This window comes from Pan troglodytes, chromosome 16, assembly GCF_028858775.2.
Source record: "Pan troglodytes isolate AG18354 chromosome 16, NHGRI_mPanTro3-v2.0_pri, whole genome shotgun sequence".
Lineage (NCBI taxonomy): Eukaryota > Metazoa > Chordata > Mammalia > Primates > Hominidae > Pan > Pan troglodytes.
In genome coordinates, this window is record NC_072414.2 from 50,421,667 (window position 1) to 50,446,830 (window position 25,164).

The following is a 25,164-nucleotide window of genomic DNA, read 5'->3' on the forward strand; positions in this document are numbered from 1 at the left end:
AGCACATAGTTTTCCATGGTACTCATGACCCTTCTGTAAACTCTTAATGACCCTAACGTTGATTAGGACCCAAAGTCTTGGGCCAGTGGAAAAGTTAAAACAAAGTTCAAGACTCATACAGATGATGATCCCAATAATCATCTACATGGCTTGAGAATCATCACCTCCATCTTTTGTCTGCAGAGGGTTTGCAATGAGTGCTAGAGAGTTCAGAGCCAAATATCTGGCCCATCACTGGGAAGTATAAAAGACTGTACAACATATATTTGAAGTGTAATTTCATTTATCAATTCACTGTATTTTTCCCATCCTTTTTTCCTGATTTTCCTCTTAATGTCTTGCATTGTTTTTATCTTTTAAAAGTACTTTAAATTCTTTTGAAGCAAAACTAAATATAAGGAAAACATAGGCATAATCATCAAAAATCCATTGGATTCTTGCTATTAGGAGGGGAGGGGGAAAAGTACAAAGGTTTTTCTGTCCAAAAGGAGACAATTGACATAATGCAAAGTACCTAGAACATATTCTGTGTAAAATCAAATCGAATAATTTTATATATATTTTCTTTTGAAAAAAAATACACGATTAGATTCAAGAAAAATTGAATTTCTGGTACAAAGGAGGAATAAAGACATGGCCTTCCTAATCCAAGAAGCTCCATGAATAACTAGGGGCCTGCTTTCTTTCACACAAGAAAGCTGGGTAGTACTTTCAAAAACCTGAGATGGATGGGGCACAGTGGCTCATGCCTGTAATCTCAGTACTTTGGGAGGCTGAGGCTGGCATATCACTTGAGATCAGGAGTTCGAGACCAGCCTGGCAAACATGGTGAAACCCCATCTCTACCAAAAATACAGAAATTAGCCAGGCATCATGGTGCATGCCTGTAGTCCCAGCTACCTGGGAGCCTGAGGCAGGAGAACTGCTTGAACCTGGGAGGTGGAGGTTGCAGTGAGCCAAGATCGCACCACTGCACACTAGCCTGGGAGACAGAGCAAGACTCTGTCTCAAAAAACAAAAACAAAAACACAACCTGAGATGGACCATGTGAGCAGGTGATACCATCAGGGAGTGCTCAGTGGGTTCTAAAAATCCCAGTGTCTGGCACACAGTAAAAGCTTCACAAATATACACTGAATAAACAGGGAAAATAAGTAAAAAACATTATGCCTGCATGCTAAATAAATTAACAGATAATCTTCAAATTAACCTGGGTAGAAATGATTTAGCAATACTGAGAAAAGTGGATGCTATCAAGGGTGTTAGTTATTTTAATCCTCTTGACAACACTTTTAGATGTTTTTATCTCCAGTTGTTTTTCAGATGAGATTGAGGGAGATTAAGTAATTTGTGCAAGACCACATAACGAGCAAGTGAAAGACCCAGGACTTGAGCCCAAGGCTTTCTAATTGTAAAAGTAGAATCTATCCCCTCAGTCTACTCCATTGTTGCCCAAGCTAATGTTAAGAACACAAATCCGGCTGGGCACGATGGCTCATGCCTGTAATCTCAGCACTTTGGGAGGCCGAGGTGGGTGGATCACTTGAGATGAGGAGTTTGAGGCCAGCCTGGCCAACACTGTAGAACACCGTCTCTACTAAAAATACAAAAATTAGCCGGGTGTGGTGGTGTGCGTCCGTAGTCCCAGCTAAGCAGGAGGCTGAGGCAGGAAAATCACTTGAACCAGGGAGGTGGAAGTTGCAGTAAGCCAAGATCGCGCCACTGCACTCCAGCCTGGATGACAGAGTGAGACTCTGTCTCAAAAAAACAAACAAACAAACAAAAAAAGAGACCACAAATCTGAGGCCCCATCCCAGACCCACTGAAGCAGAATCTCTAGGGAGGGACTTGGAAACATTTGTGTAACAAGACACCAGATGATGATTATTATCAGAGAAGTTTAAAAAAAAAAAAAAAAAAAAAGACACCTCTATTGCATCAGATGGGAAATGGACCTACAGCGTCCTCTGAGGGATCAAATAGAAGCCATCAGAGATTTGAAGTTCATACAACTAAAAATAAATCAGGTCAGTCTGGAGCATATCAGATTATGATATTATAGACTATTCTTCAGTTTGGTAATATAGAATTGTCTGATTTAAGGTTTTCTGGATCTTAAAATACCAAGAACATTTGAAAAGTTAAAAATGGGTTCCAATTTAAACCTCAGACTTTTTTTTAGCTTTCCTCACTGCCTCTGATCCTGAGGAGCAGAAGTGAATGTGAACGCACTTTGAATTCCTAGCAGCTTTGACTGATGCAGAGGTTCCAGCTGTACAGGGGCTGGAGGACTGCTGAGGAGAACAACAAGCTGAGAATCAGTCCTCATCTCTGGCTGCCCCCCACCCCACCCTCATTGCCTTTCATTGGATGAGCAAGTCACACAATCCAGGAAGTAGAAAATCTATCATCGCTTGGTTGGTTTTTCTTAGTTTCAGTTTTTCCACGCCTGATGAGAATTGCCAAGGCACAGCAAAGCCTGCAGCTTCCATACCCGTCATGAGAGCAAATAACTTATTTGTAAACCTAAGCACTTAATTAACTAACTGGAAAACAAGGCAGTGAGTGATTCCTGACATGGCTGAATTTAAGTCAAGCTGTGAAGCTCCAGGTGCAGCCAGAAATGGAGATGGACAACTTGAACCGAACCCTGAGAGCTTCTAAAAAGGCTTTGGACCACTGCTTCTCAGCAGTTTTTCTTGTAAGTTATTCCCATTATCTCAAAGAAAAATTTAAAATATGGTTGGAGAAAAGTATAGAACTGATTATCCCCATTTTGAGCATAGATCATCGTTTAACCAACTTGCTTTCCAACTGCCAAGAAACTTGCTTTGGATGGTATTTCCAGACATAATGTCTACCATAGCAAATATTGACAATTGCATTTTACAAATAATCAGTTTAATATGCTTTAATATGCTTCTATTTCTGAGTGCTCTTGATCTCATTTAATCTTCGAAGCAACTCTATCATGTTGGTGTGCTTATTAACATTATTTTACAGATAAAGACGCCTGTAAGTAGCTTCCTCACAGGGTATTTAAAGAACTTGTAGAAAGTCCACAGCTAGTAGCTGGGAGCCCATCTCATATCAATACACTAGCTTCTCCCCAAAGAACTTTATATATTTAGGCCATTGATTTCTTTTTTTTTTTTTTTGAGACGGAGTCTCACTCTGTCACCCAGGCTGGAGTGCAGTGGCAACATCTCGGCTCACTGCCAGCTCCGCCTCCCGGGTTCACGCCATTCTCCTGCCTCAGCCTCCCGAGTAGCTGGGACTACAGGCAACCCGCCACCAGGCCCGGCTAATTTTTTGTATTTTTAGTAGAGACGGGGTTTCACCGTGTTAGCCAGGATGGTCTCGATCTCCTGACATTGTGATCCGCCCACCTCGGCCTCCCAAAGTGCTGGGATTACAGGCGTGAGCCACCACGCCCGGCCTTAGGCCATTGATTTCTAAAAAGACAAATTCTCATATTAGATTAAAACATAAGACCCAACAATATGTATGTTGCTTAAAAATAGGAATCTGTTACCCAAAAAATGCAGAAATGCCAAAATAAAAAGGTTTAATGAGGAAACTCATACGACAAAAAGAAAACAGTTGGTAAAGTTGATAGCATATAAAAGAGATTTTGAAGCCAAAAACACAGGGAGAGGATACAAAGAAGCTCCTGATTATGAAAAAAATATAAAATCAACTGTGAAGACAGAGGTTACTAAAGTTAGAAATGCAAAGAGAAATAGAATAAAAAACAAGCAATTGTAATGGGAGGGTTTAATTCATTTCAAGGCTAAGAAAAAAATAGATAATAGTAAAAAATAAAGACAAATTTAAATAGACAAAAATTTAGAAGATATTGAAGACATGACAAAAATAGACAATAGAGGTTATGTTATACAATTGATAAGTTAGAACCAATAGACATATATTGAACTCAATACCAACATAGATTACACATTTTTTTCCATATGTGGGCATTGGTACATATATACTAACTCTCAAATAAGGCCCCAAAAATTGAATCAAGAGGAAAAAATATACATATTTTCTCACCACATGCAATAAAGCTAAATGTGAATAAGTAAAAGCAATGAAAGGAGACTTGGGCAAAAGAATAATCTAACCAAGAGCCTTTGCAGCCAACAGTTCAGGGTTTAGATTAAAAACTCCATTCCTTACTGCAGTGTGACCTGGGCAGTTTACTGAACCTCTCTGAACCTTGGATTCCTCATCTAAAAATGAGGCTCTACCTTGCAAAGTTGTTATGAAGATTACCTATAAGTATGTCAAATAAACTAAGACTTAAAAGAGAGTTAAAACCATAAGCCGTACAATATAACTCAATTTTTAATGTACTCATATTTAACTAGAAAAAGTATCTAGAATTTTTGTTGATTGAAAGCAAAAGTCTATAAAATATTCATCTAAATACTAACAGTAGTTATCTCTGTGCACTGATATTTCTGCCAATTTTTGTTATATTGCTTTATCTTTTCTACTATGAATATATAGTATGTGAATAATAAAAAATAGTAAATTTGAAAATAAACATGAACTTCTGAAAAACGGAGTACAAGAAGAAAATAAATATTTACTCTTGGGTGGCCTACAGATGGTGGTTGCTGTAGGCATGCAGCCATCTCAGTTTCTTGTCTGTCATTGTAAATTCTAAAATACCCTCAATTTCTGTCTTTCTACATATATACATGTATACGCACACACATATATAAAACACACATATATTTTATATTTATATATGTTTTATATATATGTTTTTAATATATGTTTTATATATATTAAAAAACACAATATTGGGATAACTGACAATTTGAATGTGGATGGTGGGATTAATCATATGGTATCATGAAATTTCCTGATTTTACTGTTAAATTTCTTGAATTTTATAAAAGAAAATATTTGTGTCCAGAAATATATATTGAAGTATTTAGATATATATGTATGTATGCAGCTTACTCTCAAATTGTTCAGAAAAACATTCACACATCCATAGAGACAGAGTGAATGATAACTAGGGAAAAATACAAACCAACAGTGCACCTAGGTAAAGGGTGTATAGGAGTTCATACTAGTCTTTTAACATTTCTGTAAGTTTAAAATTATATTAAAATATTAATAAAAAATTACAGCTGCAACAAATTAATGGGTATCAATGTCTAACAACCACAAAAACTTTCCTAAACTACAAGTTCAAGTAGAACAGGGGTCTCCAACCCCCAGTACCAGTGTGTGGCCTGTTAGGAACCTGGCCACACAGCAGGAGGTGAGCAGCAGAGCTTTATCTGTATTTACAGTCACTACGCATCAGTCACATTCACACCTAAACTCCGCCTCCTGTCAGATCAGCAGTGGCATTAGATTCTCATAGGACCACAAACCCTATTGTGAACTGTGCCTGTGAGGAATCTAGACTGCATGGTCCTTATGAGAATCTAATGCCTGATGATCTGTCACTGTCCCCCATCACCCCCAAATAGGACCATCTAGTTTCAGGCAAACAATCTCAGGGCTCCCACTTATTCTACATTATGGTGAGTAGATTATACTTATATCATTATTTCATTATATATTAACAATGTAATAATAATGGAAATAAAGTACACAATAAATACAATATGCTCAAATCATTCTGAAACCATCACGCATCCACCCCCATTCATGGAAAAACTGTCTCCCACAAAACTGGTCCCTGGTGCCAAAAATGTTAGGGACCACTGAAGTAGATAATTAAGAACATGATAACAACTTTTGAGATGTTTATAAAATTGAAAACACCCCATATCAAAAGGGAGGGGGCTTTGTATAAATCAGAGCCCAGAAGTTAAGGCGTAAATCTATGTGCTTTTATTTTAGAAATATGAAATAAACATTTGACTTAAAATCTTATGAAGACAGTCAATATAAAGGAAAATAGATAATAATAAAGAGTAAGGACAGAAATAAACTAGAAAAGAGGAAATCAGTGGAAATAATACATAAATTTAGATGCTCATTCTGTGAGAAGATTATAAGATAGATCAATCCCTTGGAAATACAATAAATAAAAGAAAAGGTATAAATCAACAAAATTAAAAACAAGGCTAGTGATTTAACAACCGATACAAAAGATTTTAAAATATAAATGACTGCAATGCAAAATTTATGATAATCAACTTGAAATGCTTAGCCAAATGGACAACACAAAATATTAACTGGCAAGAGAAAATGTAGATAACATGAAAATAATGATGAAGGCAAAGGAAACTGAAAAGCTGTTATTTAAAAAAATCTCATCTACCACAAGAAATATTATGACCTCAACAAATTTACTGAACAATATTACTACATACTCAAGAAACAGATTTTTCTGTATTATCTAATCAGTTCCAAATCACAGAAAAACAAGATCTGATACCCAATTCATTCTAAGAGATGAGTATTATCCCCATCCACAAACCTGTGAGAAATACCACACAGGCGCACACACACATAAACACACGGTCTTAGGATGGCAAATGTGCACAAGTGCCAATTCCTATAAAACTGGCTCGAAATGATTAGAACCAGGCTCAAGGATATTAGCAGATTTTCCCAAAACAGCTGTTGAATAAGTGAATATATGAATACACAGATGAAGAAAATAATGCAGGCAATTAGCAACATCTACTAAAGACCTAAAAGGCAGGAATGGCTTGTGCATACTGTCTATTTGCTAAATTTTATTGATCAATAAATTTTATCTATCCATGGGTTACTCAAGGAGCATAGGCAGAAAAATCATTTTTAACTGAGCTTATAAAATGCAGCTATAAATTAAAACAATAGCATGTAGTCACTAATTAAGGTAAATTCTACTGATACCAGAAGATTATAACAAATCACAGAATATCTTTTGTAAAAGAATTACTATTTGGGCTGGACCCAGTGGCTCACGCCTGTAATCCCAGCACTTTGGGAGGCCAAGGCAGGTGGATCACAAGGTCAGGAGTTCAAGACCAGCCTGACCAACATGGTGAAAACCCGTCTCTACTAAAAAATACAAAAAAAAAAAAAAAAAATGGCTGGGTGTGGTGGTGCATGCCTGTAATCCCAGCTGCTGACGAGGCTGAGGCAGGAGAATCACATGAACCCGGGAGGTGGAGGTTGCAGTGAGCAGAGATCACGCCATTGCACTCCAGCATGGGCAACAGAGCAAGACTCCATCTCAAAAAAAAAAAAAAGGAAAATTGAAGAAATGAAGACATTAAGGATACTCCTGAAGGGAAAGACTGTGTAAATCTCATTAAACAAAAATGTAAACTCTGTGAAACAAGACATTACAGGCGATATGAAAGACAGAATGCAAACTGGGAGGATATCTGCAATGAACTAATAGAAATAAGGACAAAAGATATGAATAAGCTATTCTCAGCAACAGAAATTTGAATGAACAATCACACACATAAGAAAATGTTCAACCTCACCAGTAATCAGAAAATTTAAAATTAAAACAATGAGATACCATTTTACATCCATCAAACTGGTGAAAATTAAATAATCTGACACTCCTCAAGTGTTGGTGATGAGGTGGAAAAACTGAAGGAACACTCACATTTTGCCAACGATACGTTCACGGAAATAATTTATTTGAAGAATAAATTGTCAACATCTTACTAACTCTGATGGGACGTATATCTTACAATCCAGCAATTTCACTTCTAGGAATAAACTCTAGAAGCTTTCACTTGTGGATGATGCAATGTCTACTGCAATATTGTAATAGGAAAATGAAAAAACTAAATAACACAAGTATCCATCAACCCAATGAACAAATTCTGATACTTTCTTAAAATGGGACCATTTGTAGGTGTTTTATCAACAGAGATAAATCTCGAAAATACACTGCTGAGTGAAAAAACAAGTTGCAGATAGATGTGTAGAGTATAAAAGTTTGAAAACATACAAAATAGTGGTACAGTCATCCCTCTATATCCATGGGATTCCACATACATAGATTCAATCAACTGAGGATGCAAAATATTTGGGGGGAAAATTATACAAAATTCCAAAAGGCAAAACTTGAATTTGCCACATCCTGAGTACCATGTTAAAACCAGGCAAATGAAGGGATGTATAGGCATTGTATTAAGTATTATAAGTAATCTAGAGGTGATTTACAGCATATGACAGAATTTGCATAGGTTATATGCAAACTATACCATTTTGTATCAGGGACTTGAGCATCAGTGGGTGGTCCTGGAACCAATCCCACACAGATACTGAGGAACTACTGCGTATTTTTCGTAGCTACATACATATGCTGCAAACATATACACACAGAGATGAGAATGAAAGACACCAAACTCAGGGTGGCGTTGCCTCTGAGACAGGAAAAATAAGATCAGGCTTGAGAAGAGATACACAGTTATACAGGTACAGCACTCTATTTTTTAGAAAAAATAGGAAGCAAGTACAGCAAAATATTAGGATTTGATGGAGCTGGGAAGTAGGTGGTATTCAAAACTATGCATTATACGCATGCGTGTGTTTGAAATCATTATAATTTCTTAAGTGAGCACCTCAGTTTTTAAAACATATAAAAACATATAAAGTATGTAAAATATATAAATATCATGAACAGATAATTCATAAAGAAAGAAAAAAGGCAATAAAAATGGAAGTGGTGGTAAATTCAACTTCAACCCACTGGTTTTAAAGAAAAATTTAAAAATGCACATACCATTTTGGCTTATCAATTTAGCATAAAATTACAAAAATGTTAATAGCTAATGTTAACAAGGGTGGAGGATAGGACAGAAGAGGAGTACACTCACTGCTAATGAGTACTTAAAATGACAGAAATTTACTTAACGTAGCAGTGTATATGTAAAGGCAAAATATATAGGTAGATATAGATACCTAGATATAAAACCTTTGCCTTAGCAATTCTACTTTAAGAAATTTATACAAAGGAAAATGTGGTACATATATGATCTGTAGTATTATTTTTAAGGAATACTACGCAGCCATAAAAAAGAACAAAATCACATCCTTTGCAGCAACATGGCTACAGCTGAAGGTCATTATCCTAAGCAAATTAACACAAAAGCAGATAAACACTGCATGTTCTCACTTATAAGTGGGAGCTAAACATTGAGTACAGGTGGACATAAAGATGGAAACAATAGACAGTGGCATTCTAAAAGGGGTGAGAAGGAGAGGGGGACAAAGGTTAAAAAAACCTATTGGGTACAATATTCACTACTTGGGCAATGGAACCATTAGAAGCTCAAACCTCGGCATCACACAATATACCCATGTGACAAACCTGCACATGTTCCCTCAGAATCTAAAATTTTTTTAAGCTACTAAAAAAATAATTTATACAAAGAAAATCATACATGTGGACCAAGATTTATGCATATGTTTATAATAGCATTGTTCATAATAGTGATATCTTAAATACAGTTAATGAAAAAACAATAGGGAATTAAGCCAATTATGGTACATCTATAGAGTGTAACTGTACTCTGTAGCTATTTCGAATAATGTTTTAAAAGAATATTTAATGCCCCTGAAATATGCCATTAATGTGTTGTTAATACACAGGTATTTAAACACTTTGTACAGTGTGTTTACAGTTATTTCTTTTTAAATAATTGTATACATAGAAAAAATGACTTGGGGATATCCACATCAAAATGTCAACAGTGCTTATCTCTAAATGTGAAATCACAGACCTATGTATGTTTTTCTTTTTGTTCTTCTTTATTTTCCTATTTTACAATAATAAACATTTATTGATTTTATAATAGAAAAGTTATTAAAAATAAAACATGCAACAAAATAAGCTTTGGTTGATTAAAGATTTAAATATAAAATCAAATTATGATAGAACTTGCAGACAACTGGAAAGAGAGTTTATCAGCTCTCTGGGGTAATTTTAACTTTCTCAGCTTTGAAGCAATTGAAATGATTGCACTATAAAAATTAGCATTACTGAAGATTTTTTAAGAGGGAAAATATTTCTATCAAACATTACAAAGAATTAAGATCCATCATAAATAACTAATTCAAATTTGTAAAATAAATGTCAAGATTCCAAAAGATAAATGGGTCAAAGACTGGACAATTCCCATAAGGGACATACAATTAGTAGATAAACATAGTGGGGAAATGTTAATTCTCGCCAGAAATCAAAGACATGTAAATGGAAGCAGTCTGGAGATGCCAGTTTACATATTCTAATGGAACAACAAGAAAAAATGTCAAATGCTAATATCCATTGATGGTGGAGCTACCCAGAAATTTATCCATACCTTCATTCATAACCATATTGTTCATGTCCTTTTACCAGAAATGTTACCACTAAGAATTGATTCTTTTTTTTCTTTTTTTTTTTTTTCTTTTTTTTTTTTTGAGACAGAGTTTCACACTCTTGTTGCCCAAGCTGGAGTGCAATGGCGTGATCTCTGCCTCACCACAACCTCCACCTCCTGGGTCCAAGTGATTCTCCTGCCTCAGCCTCCCAAGTAGCTGGGGTTACAGGCATGCAATACCACACCTGGCTAATTCTTTTGTATTTTTAGTAGAGACAGGGTTTCCCCATGTTGGTCAGGCTAGTGTTGAACTCCCAACCTCAGGTGATCCACCCGCCTCGGCCTCCCAAAGTACTGGGATTACAGGCATGAGCCACCTCACCCAGCCAAGAATCGATTCTTAAGAAGTAATATGGCTAAAGGAGAAAGGTCCCTCTTCATCTCCTTTACTTCTAAATGTTGGAACACCCAAGGCTCAGTCCCTTGACACCTTCTCTTTTCCACCCAGAGGCAGTGTCTGGAGGATCTCACCTACTTATGCAGGTGAGAGGAGCCACAGGCTCTCTCAGCATGGGCTCCAGGGAGAAAACAGGCCAGAGCAGAGGTTTTCCTGGGAGTGGGGTAGGGGTAGCTTGAGGGCCATTCAAGGACTCTGACCTCAGTCAGAGAGGGTAATGAAGGAAAGAGAGACCAGCAAAGACATCCAGAGAGAAGCCTAAGGTGAACTTGGTCATCATATTAACCCCTATGCAATAACAAAACATCCAGGCTTGATCTACCAGGGCTTATCAGTGAGGTCCCCAGGAATTGCCTAATTGCAGTAGCCCTCAGCTCACTTGCAGGCCACCAGATCCCAGCTGGCCCTGACCACCATCTCCAAAGCCTGAAGGAATTATTGTGAGACAGCCCACTGAAGGTGGGTACCTCCAAGAGCCCTGCCCTGCCCTGCCAGGAGCCAGAGCTGTCCGTCTGTTGGTGGTCACCCTGGGAATCTGGGACAAGAAGGTGCACTCTGGTCTGATGCCAGAAAGCAGAACTTCTTGGGCTCCCAAATCTCAAGATCTTTTTGCTCCACCAATGTACTCATCCACTCATCCCAGCCTGGGGCCTCTGCTTTACATGGGTCTTTTCATTGCTTAAGGATGTTTGGGCATCTACCATCTCTTCTTCTTCTTCTTTTTTATTTTTTTTGAGACAGAGTCTCTCTCTGTTGCTGGGGCTGGAGTGCAGTGGCCCAATCTCAGCTCACTGCAACCTCCACCTCCCTGGTTCAAGTGATTCTCCTGCCTCAGCCTCCCAAGTAGCTGGGATTACAGGCCCACACCACCACACCCAGCTTATTTTTGTTTTTTTAGTAGAGATAGGGTTTCACCATGTTGGCCAGGCTGGTCTTGAACTCCTGACCTCAAGTAATCCGCCCTCATCAGCCTCCCAGAGTGCTGGGATTACAGGCATGAGCCACTGCGCCCAGCCTCATCTCTTCTGCTTATGACCTTGTGAGGTAGGCATCCCAGGTTTCATTATCCCCGTTGTGTAAAGATTACGACTTACCTAAAGCACTGCTGGACTCAAACCCAGATCTTCTGCCCTCGATTCCATGTCCATCCCTGTGACCCCAGGTTTGGCCAAGTGTGGATCTTGCTGCATATGAACAGCCTGCCATTTCCTTCCTTGTGTACACATTGCCTGTGGAAAATGGACAAGGGAAGTTACATTTCTATCAAGAGCTGAAACAAGCAATTTTGCTTTAGAGATGATATGTAACAGAAAGAAATAGTCCTGGAGGCAGGGAGCCCTGTATGCATCTGCCTGTGTTCTGCTCCTGGCTGACCCCTGAGATTGAATCATGCTGTTTGCTAATGTGTGGAAAGTATGTTTTGCTCTCTAGGAGTCCTCCCCAGAGCCTGACAGATTCGGTGATAGGAATAGAACTGTGGAGTGAAGATGGCTCTCTCCAGGTGTCACTCCAGTTGCCATACATGTAAAGAAAGCCTAGACACTGTGATAGCTTTGTCCTCCTATCCCTGAACTTTGCCCAGAGGCGAAGCTTCTTCCCCAATCCTTGCTCAAATGCCTTCTTTTTCCTCGAAGAATCCAGGCTGTTGAGCAAACAGGGAGATCCTGGGAGCTTCACCCAAATCATCTGGAAGTTTCTTGGGGTGCCAGATTTGAAATAGGAGCTGATAGGGTCAATCCATCAGGCACCCTGACCCTAGACATACAGGAATTCCCCTCTGAGGTTGAAGAACTCCCCCTCCATCAGACCCAAAAGTGAAAAATAAACTTCGCAAAGGCACGTTTATACCAACTCCTCTGGACGGGGCTGAGTAGAGTTTTCTCTGGTACTGGGCACACGCTGCTCACAGACTCTCTGGCCCGTGGACATGGCCCCTGGGGTCTGAGAATGCAGATGGGGGAGAGGCTCACCGAGGAGCTCTGGATGACCTGGCTCCAGTGTGTCACCTCCTGGCCTTGGCCTCCTATCCCCAGCTGGGCTGAGAAGACCCCAAAGAGGGTCTTTCTCACTCTCCCAACCTGTTTTCTCTGGTGATTAATATATAACCTGAGAAAATGAATCCCTTGTTTAAATTCAGAGTTAGCTGGGCTAAGACAGGTGATAAGAATTACTCAAAAACAAGAAAGCAATATTGGGGGTAAAGATGCTTTCTATTTTTCTTTTCTTTAGTTTTTTTTTTGTTTTTTGTTTGTTTGTTTAAGATACAGACAGGATCTTGTTCTATTGCCCAAGCTGGAGTGCAGTGGCATGATCACAGCTTACCGCAGTCTTGACCTTCTGGGCTCAAGCCATCCTCCCACCTCAGCCTCCCAAGTAACTGGGACTACAGCTGTGCACTGCCACACTGACTAATTTTTTAAAAAATTTTTTATAGAAACAGGGTCTCACTATGCTGCCCAGGCAGGTCTCAAACTCCTGGGCTCAGCCATGAGCCACCACACCCAGCTTGCTTTCTTTTTTAAATAGAAAGGAACACATAACAACTTGATTTTAAAATCAAGAACAGGAAGCATAGACTCTATACTTTCTTTAAAACATTGTAAATAAGTCTCCTATTCTTTACTACTTCAGTTAAATGGGCAGGAAACAAGAAAGGGACGGATCAGGTGAGTAATGGGAGAAATAAAAACCATGCTGAAAAACTGCAGTAATAAATAAAAACACTAATGGCTGATACGTATTTATTGGGCACTATGGTATGCACAATTCATGGTTTTTCTCATTTTATCTCCCCCCAAGCCCTGTGAGGAAAATAATTTTACTACTCCTATTTTAAAATGAGGAAACTGAGGTGCCAACTATTAAATAATCTGCCTGCTTAATGGGACTAAAAACCAAGAAACCAAGCTTCGAAATCCGGTTCTCAGCGATCAGAGTCTTCACTCAGGAGGCAAAAATGCAGCAAGAGACAGCTTTTTCCTCCAGAAAGAACCTTATCCTGTTATCATCAGAATTCTGTAGCTAAATACTTCCTTTACCATTTTGTAACAATACTAAATATAGGGAACATTTAGTATTTCCATGGAAAAGGATGCATTGTCTACATACGGCACAGCCTCCCTGGGTTATTTGATTCTAGCTTTCATTGCCCTTGAAGCATTTTGCAACTCTGTAAATTGCAGATAACCAATAGCAATGCAAAATGCAAATTCTGTCCTATACTGTAGAAGTTACACTGACTTCACTGCTACACTGCAGAAAAAGCTACTTTTGTATCCATTTGCCATTTGTACCTTTGTACCTTCATTGCAACTTTTTTTTTCTTTTTCTTTTTCTTTTTTTTTTTTGAGACGGAGTCTCGCTCTGTCGCCCAGGCTAGGGTGCAGTGGCGCTATCTAGGCTCACTGCAAGCTCCGCCTCCCGGGTTCCCGCCATTCTCCTGCTTCAGCCTCCCAAGTAGCTGGGACTACAGGCACCCACCACCACGCCCGGCTAATTTTTTGTATTTTTAGTAGAGATGGGGTTTCACCGTGTTAGCCAGGCTGGTCTCGATCTCCTGACCTCGTGATCCGCCCACCTCGGCCTCCCAGAGTGCTGGAATTACAGGCATGAGCCACCACACCTGGCCAACATTTCTTTACTCATATAAATTTGTGTGGTTTTTTGGCTTCTCCTTTGAACTGGTTATAACACCCTTACCACTTGCCTCATTAATTAGTTAAGTAAAATATTTACCATGTACTCGTTTTCATATTTGAGAGTCATGATTTTACCTTCGTTTTTTAAAAAAATTATCTCTTAATGGAATTATGAAAGCATATCAAAAGCATCTTGCTTGTTACTTTCTGAAAGACCCCAGGCATGATCTAACTCAAATGAATGACTTCAGGCGTAATTGGATAACTGATGATGTTCTCACTTGGGTCTTGGGAAGCACAGCCTTGTCCTGACAACTTCCTTTCAAACACTCTGCTCTGTCCGGGACAAAGCATCATGGCCGAAGGCCCCGGTCCCCTCTTCCTGGCTGGTCTTCTTTACTGTTGATTGAGGAAAATTAATTGGCATATAAATTATATGATTATGTCCCATTATAATGTTTCCATTATTTCTAACTTCTGCTATGTCTCGTAGTTTATCTCAGAGCTATCGCCATTAAATAGCTGAGAAAAGCCTTGAGAACATTTGTTTTAAAAATAATAATAAACATGTGATGTGATGGTTAATAATTGAATGTCAAATTGATTGGATCGAAGGATGCAAAATACTTTTCCTGGGTGTGTCTGTGAGGGTATTGCCAAAGGAAATATTAGTAAAATTTGAGTCAATGGACTGGGAGAGGCAGACCCACCCTCAATCTGGGTGGGCACCATCTAATCAGCTGCCAGTTTGGCTAGAATAAAGCAGGCAGAAGATGGGAAGGACTTGACTTGCTGAGTCTTCCGGACTTCATCATTCTCCCATGCTGGATGCTTCCTGCCCTCAAACATCAAACTCCAAGTTCTTCAGCTTTTGGACTCTTGGACTTACACCAGTCGCTTGCCAGGAGCTCTTGGCCTTTGTCCACAGATTGAAGGCTGCCATGTCGGCTTCCCTACTTTTGAGGTTTGGGAACTCGAGCTGACCCACCACTGGCTTCCTTGCTCCTCAACTTGCAGACGACCAATCATGGGACTTTATCTTGTGATCGTGTGAGTCAATACTCCTTAATAAATTCCCTTTCATATATAAATGAAATACACGATATATGTCTTTATACGCAGAGCAAAAGCATGACACAATTCCATCTTTTTAAGCAACTGATACACAAAGATCTCACAGCCAATCCCTACTATACTTGGCAAAACTACTTTTTGTTGTATGGACTCTGAAGTCAAACAAACATCATTCAAGTCTCATTCCACCACTTACTACAGTATGGATTTGGGCAATTCAGTAACCTCCCTGAGCCTCAGTTTCCCCTGGGGGAAATCATGCTACATCATAGGATTCTTCCTAAAGTGTGAATGAGATCACGTGGAGATTCTGGCACTGTGCAGGCACTTTGGACGCTGGCTCCTGAATTGTTAACTCCTGACTTCTAGGCCTGCCTAGGAAAAATGATGAACCATGTCAGCAAGATAGCCTGTCTTCAGAAAAATGATGACTCATTGGCAGCTCTTCAGGACTTGAAACACATCATTAGGAATGAAGAGAATAAAGGGGAATTAGTTCCAGGTTTCCGGCAGCCATGGATCCTGTGTGCTAAACTCAGCAAGCCTTTGTGAGATGAGGATGTGGCATCCTGCTGCAGGGAGGCTTGGGCCGTTGCAATCTGACCAGTGCCCAGCCGTCCCTGATACCCAGGGTGAGGACTGTGCCCCTGAACACCCCATGGTTGGCAGCACTAGGACCAAGAGACACAGCCAGTGTGCTGGTGCCCCCCTCCCCAAACTGTGTCCTTGCTTGTTGCAAGCAGCTAGTTCAGTTCACGGCTTGGGGGGAGTCTCCCTCAGGAGCCAGCATGGTCACAGTCACAAAGCCTGGCCAGCACCCCAGCAGCTGGAGGAAGCAGACACAGAGTAGACACGTCACGAATTCTAGTCTACACTCCCCCTCTTCCCCACAAAGGGGAAAACCCTGGGCAAACTTTACAGAGCCAACAATACTCACTATCTACCTGGTGTTCAAAGCCAACTTAAATCTTTATTTCCTTTTGCTTCAAAGCATAATACAAAGAGTGAAAATAGGTTTTCCATCCACTGGAATTTCTAAGATCATAAAATGCATTACTGGTTCCACAGTATCTAGTCATAAGAAAGACTGCTCTGGTTCTAGGGTGTTGTTGTTGTGATGATGATTTTCCCAATTGTTCTACAATCTGGCAGCTGAAATCCTGATAAGGAGAGTCCGTGGGCCAACACAGACCAGGAAACATAAAAATAAGAAGAAAGGAGATCTCAACTCTTTGCTCTCTGGCTGCATAACTTGAGACTTTGGGAATCAGAATATTAGATCTTCCAGGGACCTAGCGTCCTTATAACCAATCTATATCGATTAGATATGTGACCTTGCATAAGGAATATCTGAACCTCAGTTTTCTCATCTGTAAAATGGGGAAAATAATTCCTACCTTATGTATTAAGAAAATCAAAAGAGGCTTGACTATGCAGAGAGTTGTTATAAGCATTTTCATGTGATAATAATTTAACCTTCATAACCCCATTTGACTGGGGAATAAACAGGCAGAGATAGGTTACAGAATTTGCCCAAGGTCACACAACAAGTTGGAGGCAGAGGGGATGCAAAGACACCCCTGGTCACCAGGCGTGATAATCTTGGATGAATAAATACCTATTTGAAATGCTTGAAACACCTAATTCTTCCAAATAGTCTAAAATGTCCTCTGCAATCTTGTTTTCACCCTTCGTTTGTTTATCAGGTCTTTTTTTTTTCTAACACAGATAAGGAAAAGGTTAAACTCCAGTCCAACCACTTTCCAAATGAGGACATGTTCCAGGCTAACTCAAATTAACGAGGTTTACCTACTTGTTTTGCCATATTCCCTCATGGCGCAAGAATGTCCACACAGATCAGTGAGTGACCCAATAAAAACTTGGTCATTCTCCTCATGGCACCCTGGCCCCAAGCAGGAGTATAAGAGGATAGAGTCATTTTCCTATAACACGATCCAAGGAAATTCATTTCATCTTGGAAGTGGACTAGGCTGATGTGCAGAGAAACCTGATTCAGTCCCAGGGAAAGCCAGATACATAGGGATTAAGGATTTGTGGTTGTTAAGAGAACAGAACCTGGCCTCAGATCCCCTGACTTCTCCTCTCTCTGTCTTTTACTGGTGAGATACAGTTTGGTACCAGTTCCTAACCTCTTAAATCTCAACTGCAAAATTAGGAAATAACAGTGTCAAATTTTATTGTTTAAAGTATTATTTTATTATAACACCAACAAAAGCTTGCCTTTCTCAGGTAAGATATCCCAGTTCCTGAAGATGAAAAGAAGAAAACCTGATTCTCGGTATAAAATTCTGTTTCTGTCATCAGTGAACTTCAACTTGGTCCCCTGGCCTCTTCCTCTTGAGATTTGCTTGCTTTATCCTTGTAAAATATCTGTTTCTTCTCTCCTAATTGACTTTCTTATCACCATGACACTAAAGAAAAAGGTCATTCTCAGGTCATCAAATGCCAGTCTCTTGAAATCTTTATTTATTCAAGAAGCTCTGTAAATTAAAAGAGAGCAAGAACTGGGCAATGTTTAAAAACCTAATTATAAAACCATTATTACTTTAGATCGAGGATTGCAGACCAGAGTGCAGCGTCACCCAAAATAGAAAAGTCTTTAAAGAATTGCAAAGGAAGAGGCCAAGCACGGTGGCTCATGCCTGTGATCCCAGCATTTTGGGAGGCTGAGGCAGGCAGATCACTTGAGCTCAGGAGTTCTAGACCAGCCTGGCCAACATGGTAAAACCCCATCTCTACTAAAAATACAAAAAAAAAAAGCAAAAAAAGCCAAGTGTGGTGGCACACCCTATAATCCCAGCTACTAGGGAGGCTGAGGCATGAGAATCACTTGAACCCAGGAGGCAGATGTTGCAGTGAGCCGGGATCATGCCATTGCACTCCAGCCTGGGCAACACAGCAAGACTCCATCCCAAAAAAAACAAGAAAAAAAAAAAAAGAATTGCAAAGGATGAAGCCACAGAGCTCTGCTAACATGCACCATGCTGATCACTCCACTGGAGGCTCCAAACTCTAAGAGGCTCAGGCTTGCCTCCTCTTCAGCTAATAGGAAATGAAGAGGCCTTAAGAAACTGCTGGGCTTCCTTGGGCATGGAAATGACCAAAGATGCTATGAATGGATCTATTGACTGCTCAGATGCATGGCTGGAGTCAAGCACATGACAGTCAGGTCTGGCAGCCCTGGGAGCCATTCTGTCTCTCTAAGGCAGAGGCTTCACCCATTTTTTTGACAACACATCTTTATAAGTATTTTTTTAAATTTGAGGACTCTCCCCAATATCTATTCATTTGTTTATAAATAATATAGCACTAGTATATTCCGTAGTACCACCTGCAAATTATATAATACTTATATACTATAAACATTATACGTGCACAAACATGAGCTGTCTAAGGAAATACAAAGAAAAATCTGAAAAGTCTATATTATTTTCTTCTTGAGCCCCAGAAGATCTCTCAAGCACCATTCTGAGGCAATGGTTCTCAAACTTTGTGTAAGCAAGAATTACCTGGAGAACTTCTTTAAAATGAAGGTTCACCAGGCCGTGACCCTAGTGTTGATTCCATTTCTCATATTCCTGGGATGGGCCCATAAGTTGTCCTTGTCTGAGCTCCCCAGCTGTCTCTTATTCTGATGCTCAATTGGATTTTGGAGCCACTGATCCAGACCCTTGTGTTTTCCTGCCCCTTACATTTTTTGCTACAATTATATCACTGTGATCTTATTGTTATCTACCTCCTGGACACCTTCATGATCACCTCAGTGAATTTAAACATTAAAAAAAAATTAGCTACCATTAATTATTTCCTGTGGCCTAGGATTGCTGAGGGCTTCACATGCATTGCCTCACTTAATCAGACTAGGGAGGTATTATTAGTCCCATTATACAGGTGAAGAAAACTAAAGCTCAGTCACAATGTCTTATCCAAGTTCACTCAGCTAGTAAGTACAAGTGACAGACTAGGAATTTAAGCCTGTATCTGTCGGATTCCCAAGGCTGGACTCTTTTTTTTTTTTTTTCTTTTAGAGATAGGGGCTCACTCTGTCATCCAGGCTGGAGTGCAGTGATGTGATCATAGCTCACTGCAGCCTCCACCTCCTGGGTTCAAGTAATCTCCCTGCCTCAGCCTCCCAAGTACCTAGGACTACAGGTGTGTGCCACCACACCATGCTAATTTTTTGGTTTTTATGTTTATATAGATGGGGTCTTGCTATGTTACCCAAGCTAGTCGCAAACTCCTGGCCTCAAGTGATCCTCCTGCCTCAGCCTCCCAAAGCACTGGGATTACAAGTGTGAGCCACTGCCCACTGCACCCAGCCTCAAAGCACGGACCCTTGACCACTAAGTATATTGCCCACAAAATAGGTCATTATAATTTATTGATCCTCTACTATGAACCAGGCACTTGGCTTGACATCTTACACACAAATCTCTAATATTCATGGCATACCTCTGTTTCTAGAGGTATTAATTTCAGTCCAGAGATTCTGATGTGCAATAAATTTCTCTATTCTCTGTAACCCATCTAAATTCCTGACTCTTAACCCCTATATTTTCAGGCCTTCTGGATTTCTTCTCCCCACCCCACCCCCAACCCCCAGTAGTTATGCCATAGTTCTGGACCAACACAATAGCCAGGCATGGGGTCAGGGGAGTGTGACCTAGTCCTCTGTCATCAGCCCACATTGATGGCCACTGAGGGGCCCATCCTCCCATCAACATGACCTGCTGGCCCCAGAGACTCACTGCTCTCCCACCCTACATCAAGCCAGGTATATCTTTTGCCCATCTGCCAACACAGCCATTTCCTCCCTGGGTTCTTCTCTTCCAGCAGGATTTCTGGGAAGCAAGGTACTGTCCCCTCTGCTCTCAGACCCATAGACAAACCTCCCCCTTCCACATCACCTGCAAAGCCCAAGAGAATGTCTTTCTAGTGATGGAAAGGTGAGGGTTTCCTTCTCCCTTCACATCCCCTCAAGAAATGTTAGTCTTTTGCTTTTCTTTGTTGGCTAGAATTCACCTGCCCACACTTTGGAAGGCCAAGGCAGGAGGATCACTTGAGCCCAGGAGTTTATGACCAGCCTGGGCAACATAGGAAGACCCTGTCTCTAAAATAAATAAAATAAAATAATATAAAATAAAATTCACTTGCCCTAAGGTCCTATATTTTTGGAAGGCAAAAGATTTGTAGCCTTCTCTCTACTTTGCCCCTCTTAAGTGGAAGGGAGACAGTTTGGGAGAAAAATAAGTTGATATCTCAAAATATTATCTCAGATACATGTTGTCCCCATTTTATAGGTGAGGAGATTGAACTCATTAAGGTTATATAATATTATACACAGCAAGTAGATAGGCCTAGGACCCCCCAGTTCAGGAAATCTCATACTCTGTGAAGTCCTCCCCTCTTCCCTCCCAGTAGCCTCCCTGGTCAGCTTCAAGAAAACACAACAGAGCTTGTGCATTAAAACCACCACTGGAAGGTCAGACCCGGTGATGGGGCAGGCTGGAAAAGCTTAGGTAGAGGTGAAAGCAGACACCACCCTGAAAGGGGACAGGTACCCACTCCTCTTTGTCATTTCCCAGGAGAGCCTTATAGAATTTGAGTTGGCGTGAGATGATGTTAGAGGAATTTGGGGTGGTGCAAGTAAAGGAACTACAAGAGCTAGAAACAATCTTGAAGGCTTCTTCCCATGTTGAAAGTGTTCTCACCACGTAGAAAGTGGTAAGAAAGTGTACTCTGCAGAAATTTGGGGGGCGGGTGGGGGCACACAGTTGGTATTTCAGAGGCACTTGGATTCACTGGTGTCTTTTGATGAGTTTGTGTCCCGAATAAAATGGGGAGTGGCGGTGGTTACTGGCAGTACCCAGAGGAGAGGAATGAGGGTGGTCACAGGGGAGAGGAGCCCGAGATGGGTAGCCAGCTGGTTTTACATGCCAGCTTTTTAGGAAAAAAAGTGGAACTTTCAGATTCTGCTTAACTGTGCAGGAGCCAGCCAAGTATCCAGGGCAGAAGTCCTTGCTCAGAAATTGTATATCTGATGGGCGCGGTGACTCACGCCTGTAATCCCAGCACTTTGGGAGGCTGAGGTGGGTGGATCACAAGGTCAGGAGTTAGAGACCAGCCTGACCAACATGGTAAAACCCTGTCTCTACTAAAAATACAAAAATTAGCCAGGCATGGTGGCGGGCACCTGTAGTCCCACCTACTCTGAAGGCTGAAGCACTAGAATCGCTTGAACCTGGGAGGTGGAGGTTGCAGTGAACCGAGATCGCGCCACTGCACTCCAGCCTGGGCGACAGAGCAAGATTCCGTCTCAAAAAAAAAAAAAAGAAAAGAAAAAGAAAAAGAAATTGTATATCTGACGGGATGGTCCGCAAGCTGCAGGGCTTGGGAGGAAGGTACGGTCATAGGACAGAACACAGCTTTAGACTGGGTCAAGATCGTCCAAGTCTGCTGGTGGCTTCAGAAGGCCCTTTGAATGAGGCTCGTCCAAGCAATAATTACCATGTTATCTAATTTTGCCCACTTAACATTTCCACTTGGATATCTAAGAGCCATCTCAAAGCCCCACGTGGCCAAGGCTGAATCTCTAATCTTCCCCCAACAGACCTGCTTCACTCACAGCTTCCCCTTCTCAGCTGACAGCAACCCCATTAATCTACTTGTTCAAGCCAAAAAACCTGGAAGTCATCCTTAACTCTTCTCTTTCTCCCACATCTCACATCTCAGCAGTCAGAAAATGCTGTGGGCTCTACCATCAAAATATATCCACCACCCATCCACCACTCCGCAGTTGCCCTTTACCATGCTGGGCCAAGCCACCATCACCTCTCACTGGGCCACTGTAATAGCCTTCTAACAGATCTCCCCAATGCACCCCGGCTCACTTGCAAACCAGAGTGATCTTTTAAAACTATAATACAAATCATATCACCCTTCTGCTCAGAGTGCAAATCAAAGCACCGTTCTGCTTTGACTGCATAAAAATCAAAGTCCTTACAATGTCTCCCCATTCACTGGCCTCCTTGCTATTCCTGGAGCACACCAGGCATACTCCTACCTCAGGGCCTTTGCACAGACTGCCCGAAGCTCTCCTCCCCAAGATGTCCACAGGGGCAACTCCTTCACTTCCTTCAAACCTTTGCTGAAAGTTTAACTTCCCAATGCAATTCACTCTAACCACTCTGCTTAAAATCCCTACCTTCTCCCCAACCCCCTGCTTTTCTTGTGGTGGTTCCCATTACATTCTACCAGTCTACATAATTTTTTTTGTTTTTTGAGACGGAGTCTCTCTATGTCGCCCAGGCTGGAGTACAATGGCGCGATCTCAGTTCACTGCAACCTCCGCCTCCCAGGTTCAAGCGATTCTCCTGCCTCAGCTTCCTAAGTAGCTGGGATTACAGGCACTCACCTCCATGCCCAGCTAACTTTTGTATTTTTAGTACAGATGGGGTTTCACCATGTTGGTCAGGCTGGTCTCGAACCCCTGACCTCGTGATCCGCCCGCCTCGCCTCCCAAAGTGCTATGATTACAGGAGTGAGCCACCACTCCTGGCCATAAATCTCTTCTTTATTATGTCTACTGTCGGTTATCCAACTCCAGAAGGTAAGAACCTCCACTGATACATAAGGACTTGTATATCCCACATGCCTACAACAGTGCTTGGCACCTAGTAGACATGCCAAAATATATAAATGTTGAACAAATGAAGAAAGTTAAAGTAAAACTAGAGGCCCAAAAATATCACAAAAGCCATCTATGGTAGCCTTTTCCCTACCTGATTTTGCTGAGTGGCCTTACTTTTCAGTCCTCTACACAGCTGGAACATTAATGAACACAGAGGGGGAAGAAGTGTGTTTACTCTAGGATCACCTCTCATTGGGTCACTTGGCAAGGGCATCTTTGCTTCTTCCTCAGCTCCTTTTGACACGGGGGTGAAGGGTTTTCTGCACCACACTTTGACCACAAACATCACCAATTTCACTGAACCCAACAGAAATTTGGACCCTCTGGGGGCTCTCTGCGTGGCAGGGCCCTTTTCTTTTTCTTTGGGCTTAGGCTGCAATTTGAAACACCACTTTCCTGAGCCAGCATCCCCCTTGCAGCGCTGTCACAGGGAGGCTTAGGCAGCCACGTGGAAGCCACCTACCCCGACCTTTGGCAGAATTTCCAAACACAACACAGTAGCTTTAAATTGATTAATTTGGAACTCTGACCTTGGCCCCAAAAGGTAAGAATACATAACAAGGTATTTTATTCTCAAAATGTGTCAGGATAAGAAGCACTTCTGTAAATCGACCTTTTTAAAATAGATATAATTAGATTTGCAGTTGGGGGCAGTAAAGAAAGGGTCTGAACAGTGGATAACATGTTGAGAGGTTAATTATTAATGGGCAGTCTTCCCTAACAAAGTATCTAATAGGCATTGTGGTCTCTTTGGCTTCAGAAATTACCAAGAAAGCCTGGACCCCGGGTGAAACGGAGAAATGGACACAAGTCCCCTGTGTTTCTCCATTCTCTTGGTTTTATGCATCTTTATCCAATCAAGTGCCCTTGGACAAAGCCTGAAACCAGGTAAGAGCCTGACTTTTCTCCAGAAATGGCCATGAACTTTTCTTTTTAAAACGTGTGTCACAAAGAATCCAGGAGTTTCTGACTGTATGGGACAGAGCTTGCTTCAGAGCGTGCCAGGTGGTTCTATACACGACCTCACAGGTTCACAGGGACACGTAGCCGTTTGTAAACAGAAATGAAATTTTAGAAAATCATCCTCGGATTAAAAGTCTTCTAAGAGTGCCTGCAGCTAGCAGTGAAGTCTCTTGTGTATCTGATATGGAAACAGTCATGCTAAAAGTTATTCAGCGGCGAATGATATGAAAGCGATTCAGATCTTCCTGAGAGTTCATGTGGCATCTAATTTGCAACCGGGGAGCCAGGCTTGCAATGAAATGCTCTGTCGGGTTGGGGTTGTCTAATTGCCTGCCTCTCTCAGAAGAGAGGGGAATTTATGAGAGTTCTATTTCCAGTCAGGTCTAAAGTAGAGATATCATTGCACAATTTCTAGACTTTGTTTTGCTGCCAAAATTTTAGTCTGAGACTGAAGAATCCAACAGCCGTCCTGCCTGTTTTGTTTGTAAATTCACAAACTAGATTGATGGCGAAAGACAGATCAAATGCCTTATCAGGAAGGTAGTAGAGTGGAGCCCAGCTTCCAGGCTAAGCAGTGGACCAATAAATGACGGATCAGTTAATTGAACAATTTGGCCAAACTAGACAGGTGTTTGGGACTTTGTTTTGGTACTGGTTACTGGTCAGGAGCTAGTAACGCTAAGGTAGAGTCTGAGATTTTTCTTTTCTCTAAGACTAGCCTTGGAGAGAGCTCCGACAACTTTGAGAATTAGAAATTCCCTAACGGGATGTACCTAAAAATTTCAGAAGCTTTTTTCCCCTTTAAGAAAAAGGCTGTTCCTTTGTATTTGACTATTTTACTTCATAGGCCAGTTAATAACTGAGTAGCAGTATTAATTATTGCCATTCACTAAGTATTTTCTGTGCCAAGCACTATACTATTTTTGACACATCATCTCATTTATAAAGCCACATCCAAAAATGACCCTTACATAATAATTTAGAGCCATACAGGTAAAATTGCTGGTAATCTTTATTCCCTTG

At 40.9% G+C, this 25,164-nt stretch overlaps 1 protein-coding gene across 3 annotated transcripts in view; it reads left to right on the forward strand.

The window, feature by feature from the left end:
• Positions 1-2,436: 2,436 nt before the first annotated feature.
• The window catches only part of LIPC (lipase C, hepatic type), a 159,128-nt gene continuing 136,400 nt past the window's right edge, over positions 2,437-25,164 (forward strand). For 2 of the 3 annotated variants that reach the window (XM_009429224.5, XM_024349218.3), the window contains exons 1-2: positions 2,437-2,701; positions 23,939-24,066. In XM_009429224.5, coding sequence (XP_009427499.1) covers positions 23,979-24,066 — 88 coding nt within the window. In that variant the 5' untranslated portion in view covers positions 2,437-2,701; positions 23,939-23,978. Of the gene's footprint in view, positions 2,702-23,936; positions 24,067-25,164 lie in introns of those variants that run through there. The other variant, XM_054667594.1, reaches the window with a different exon arrangement.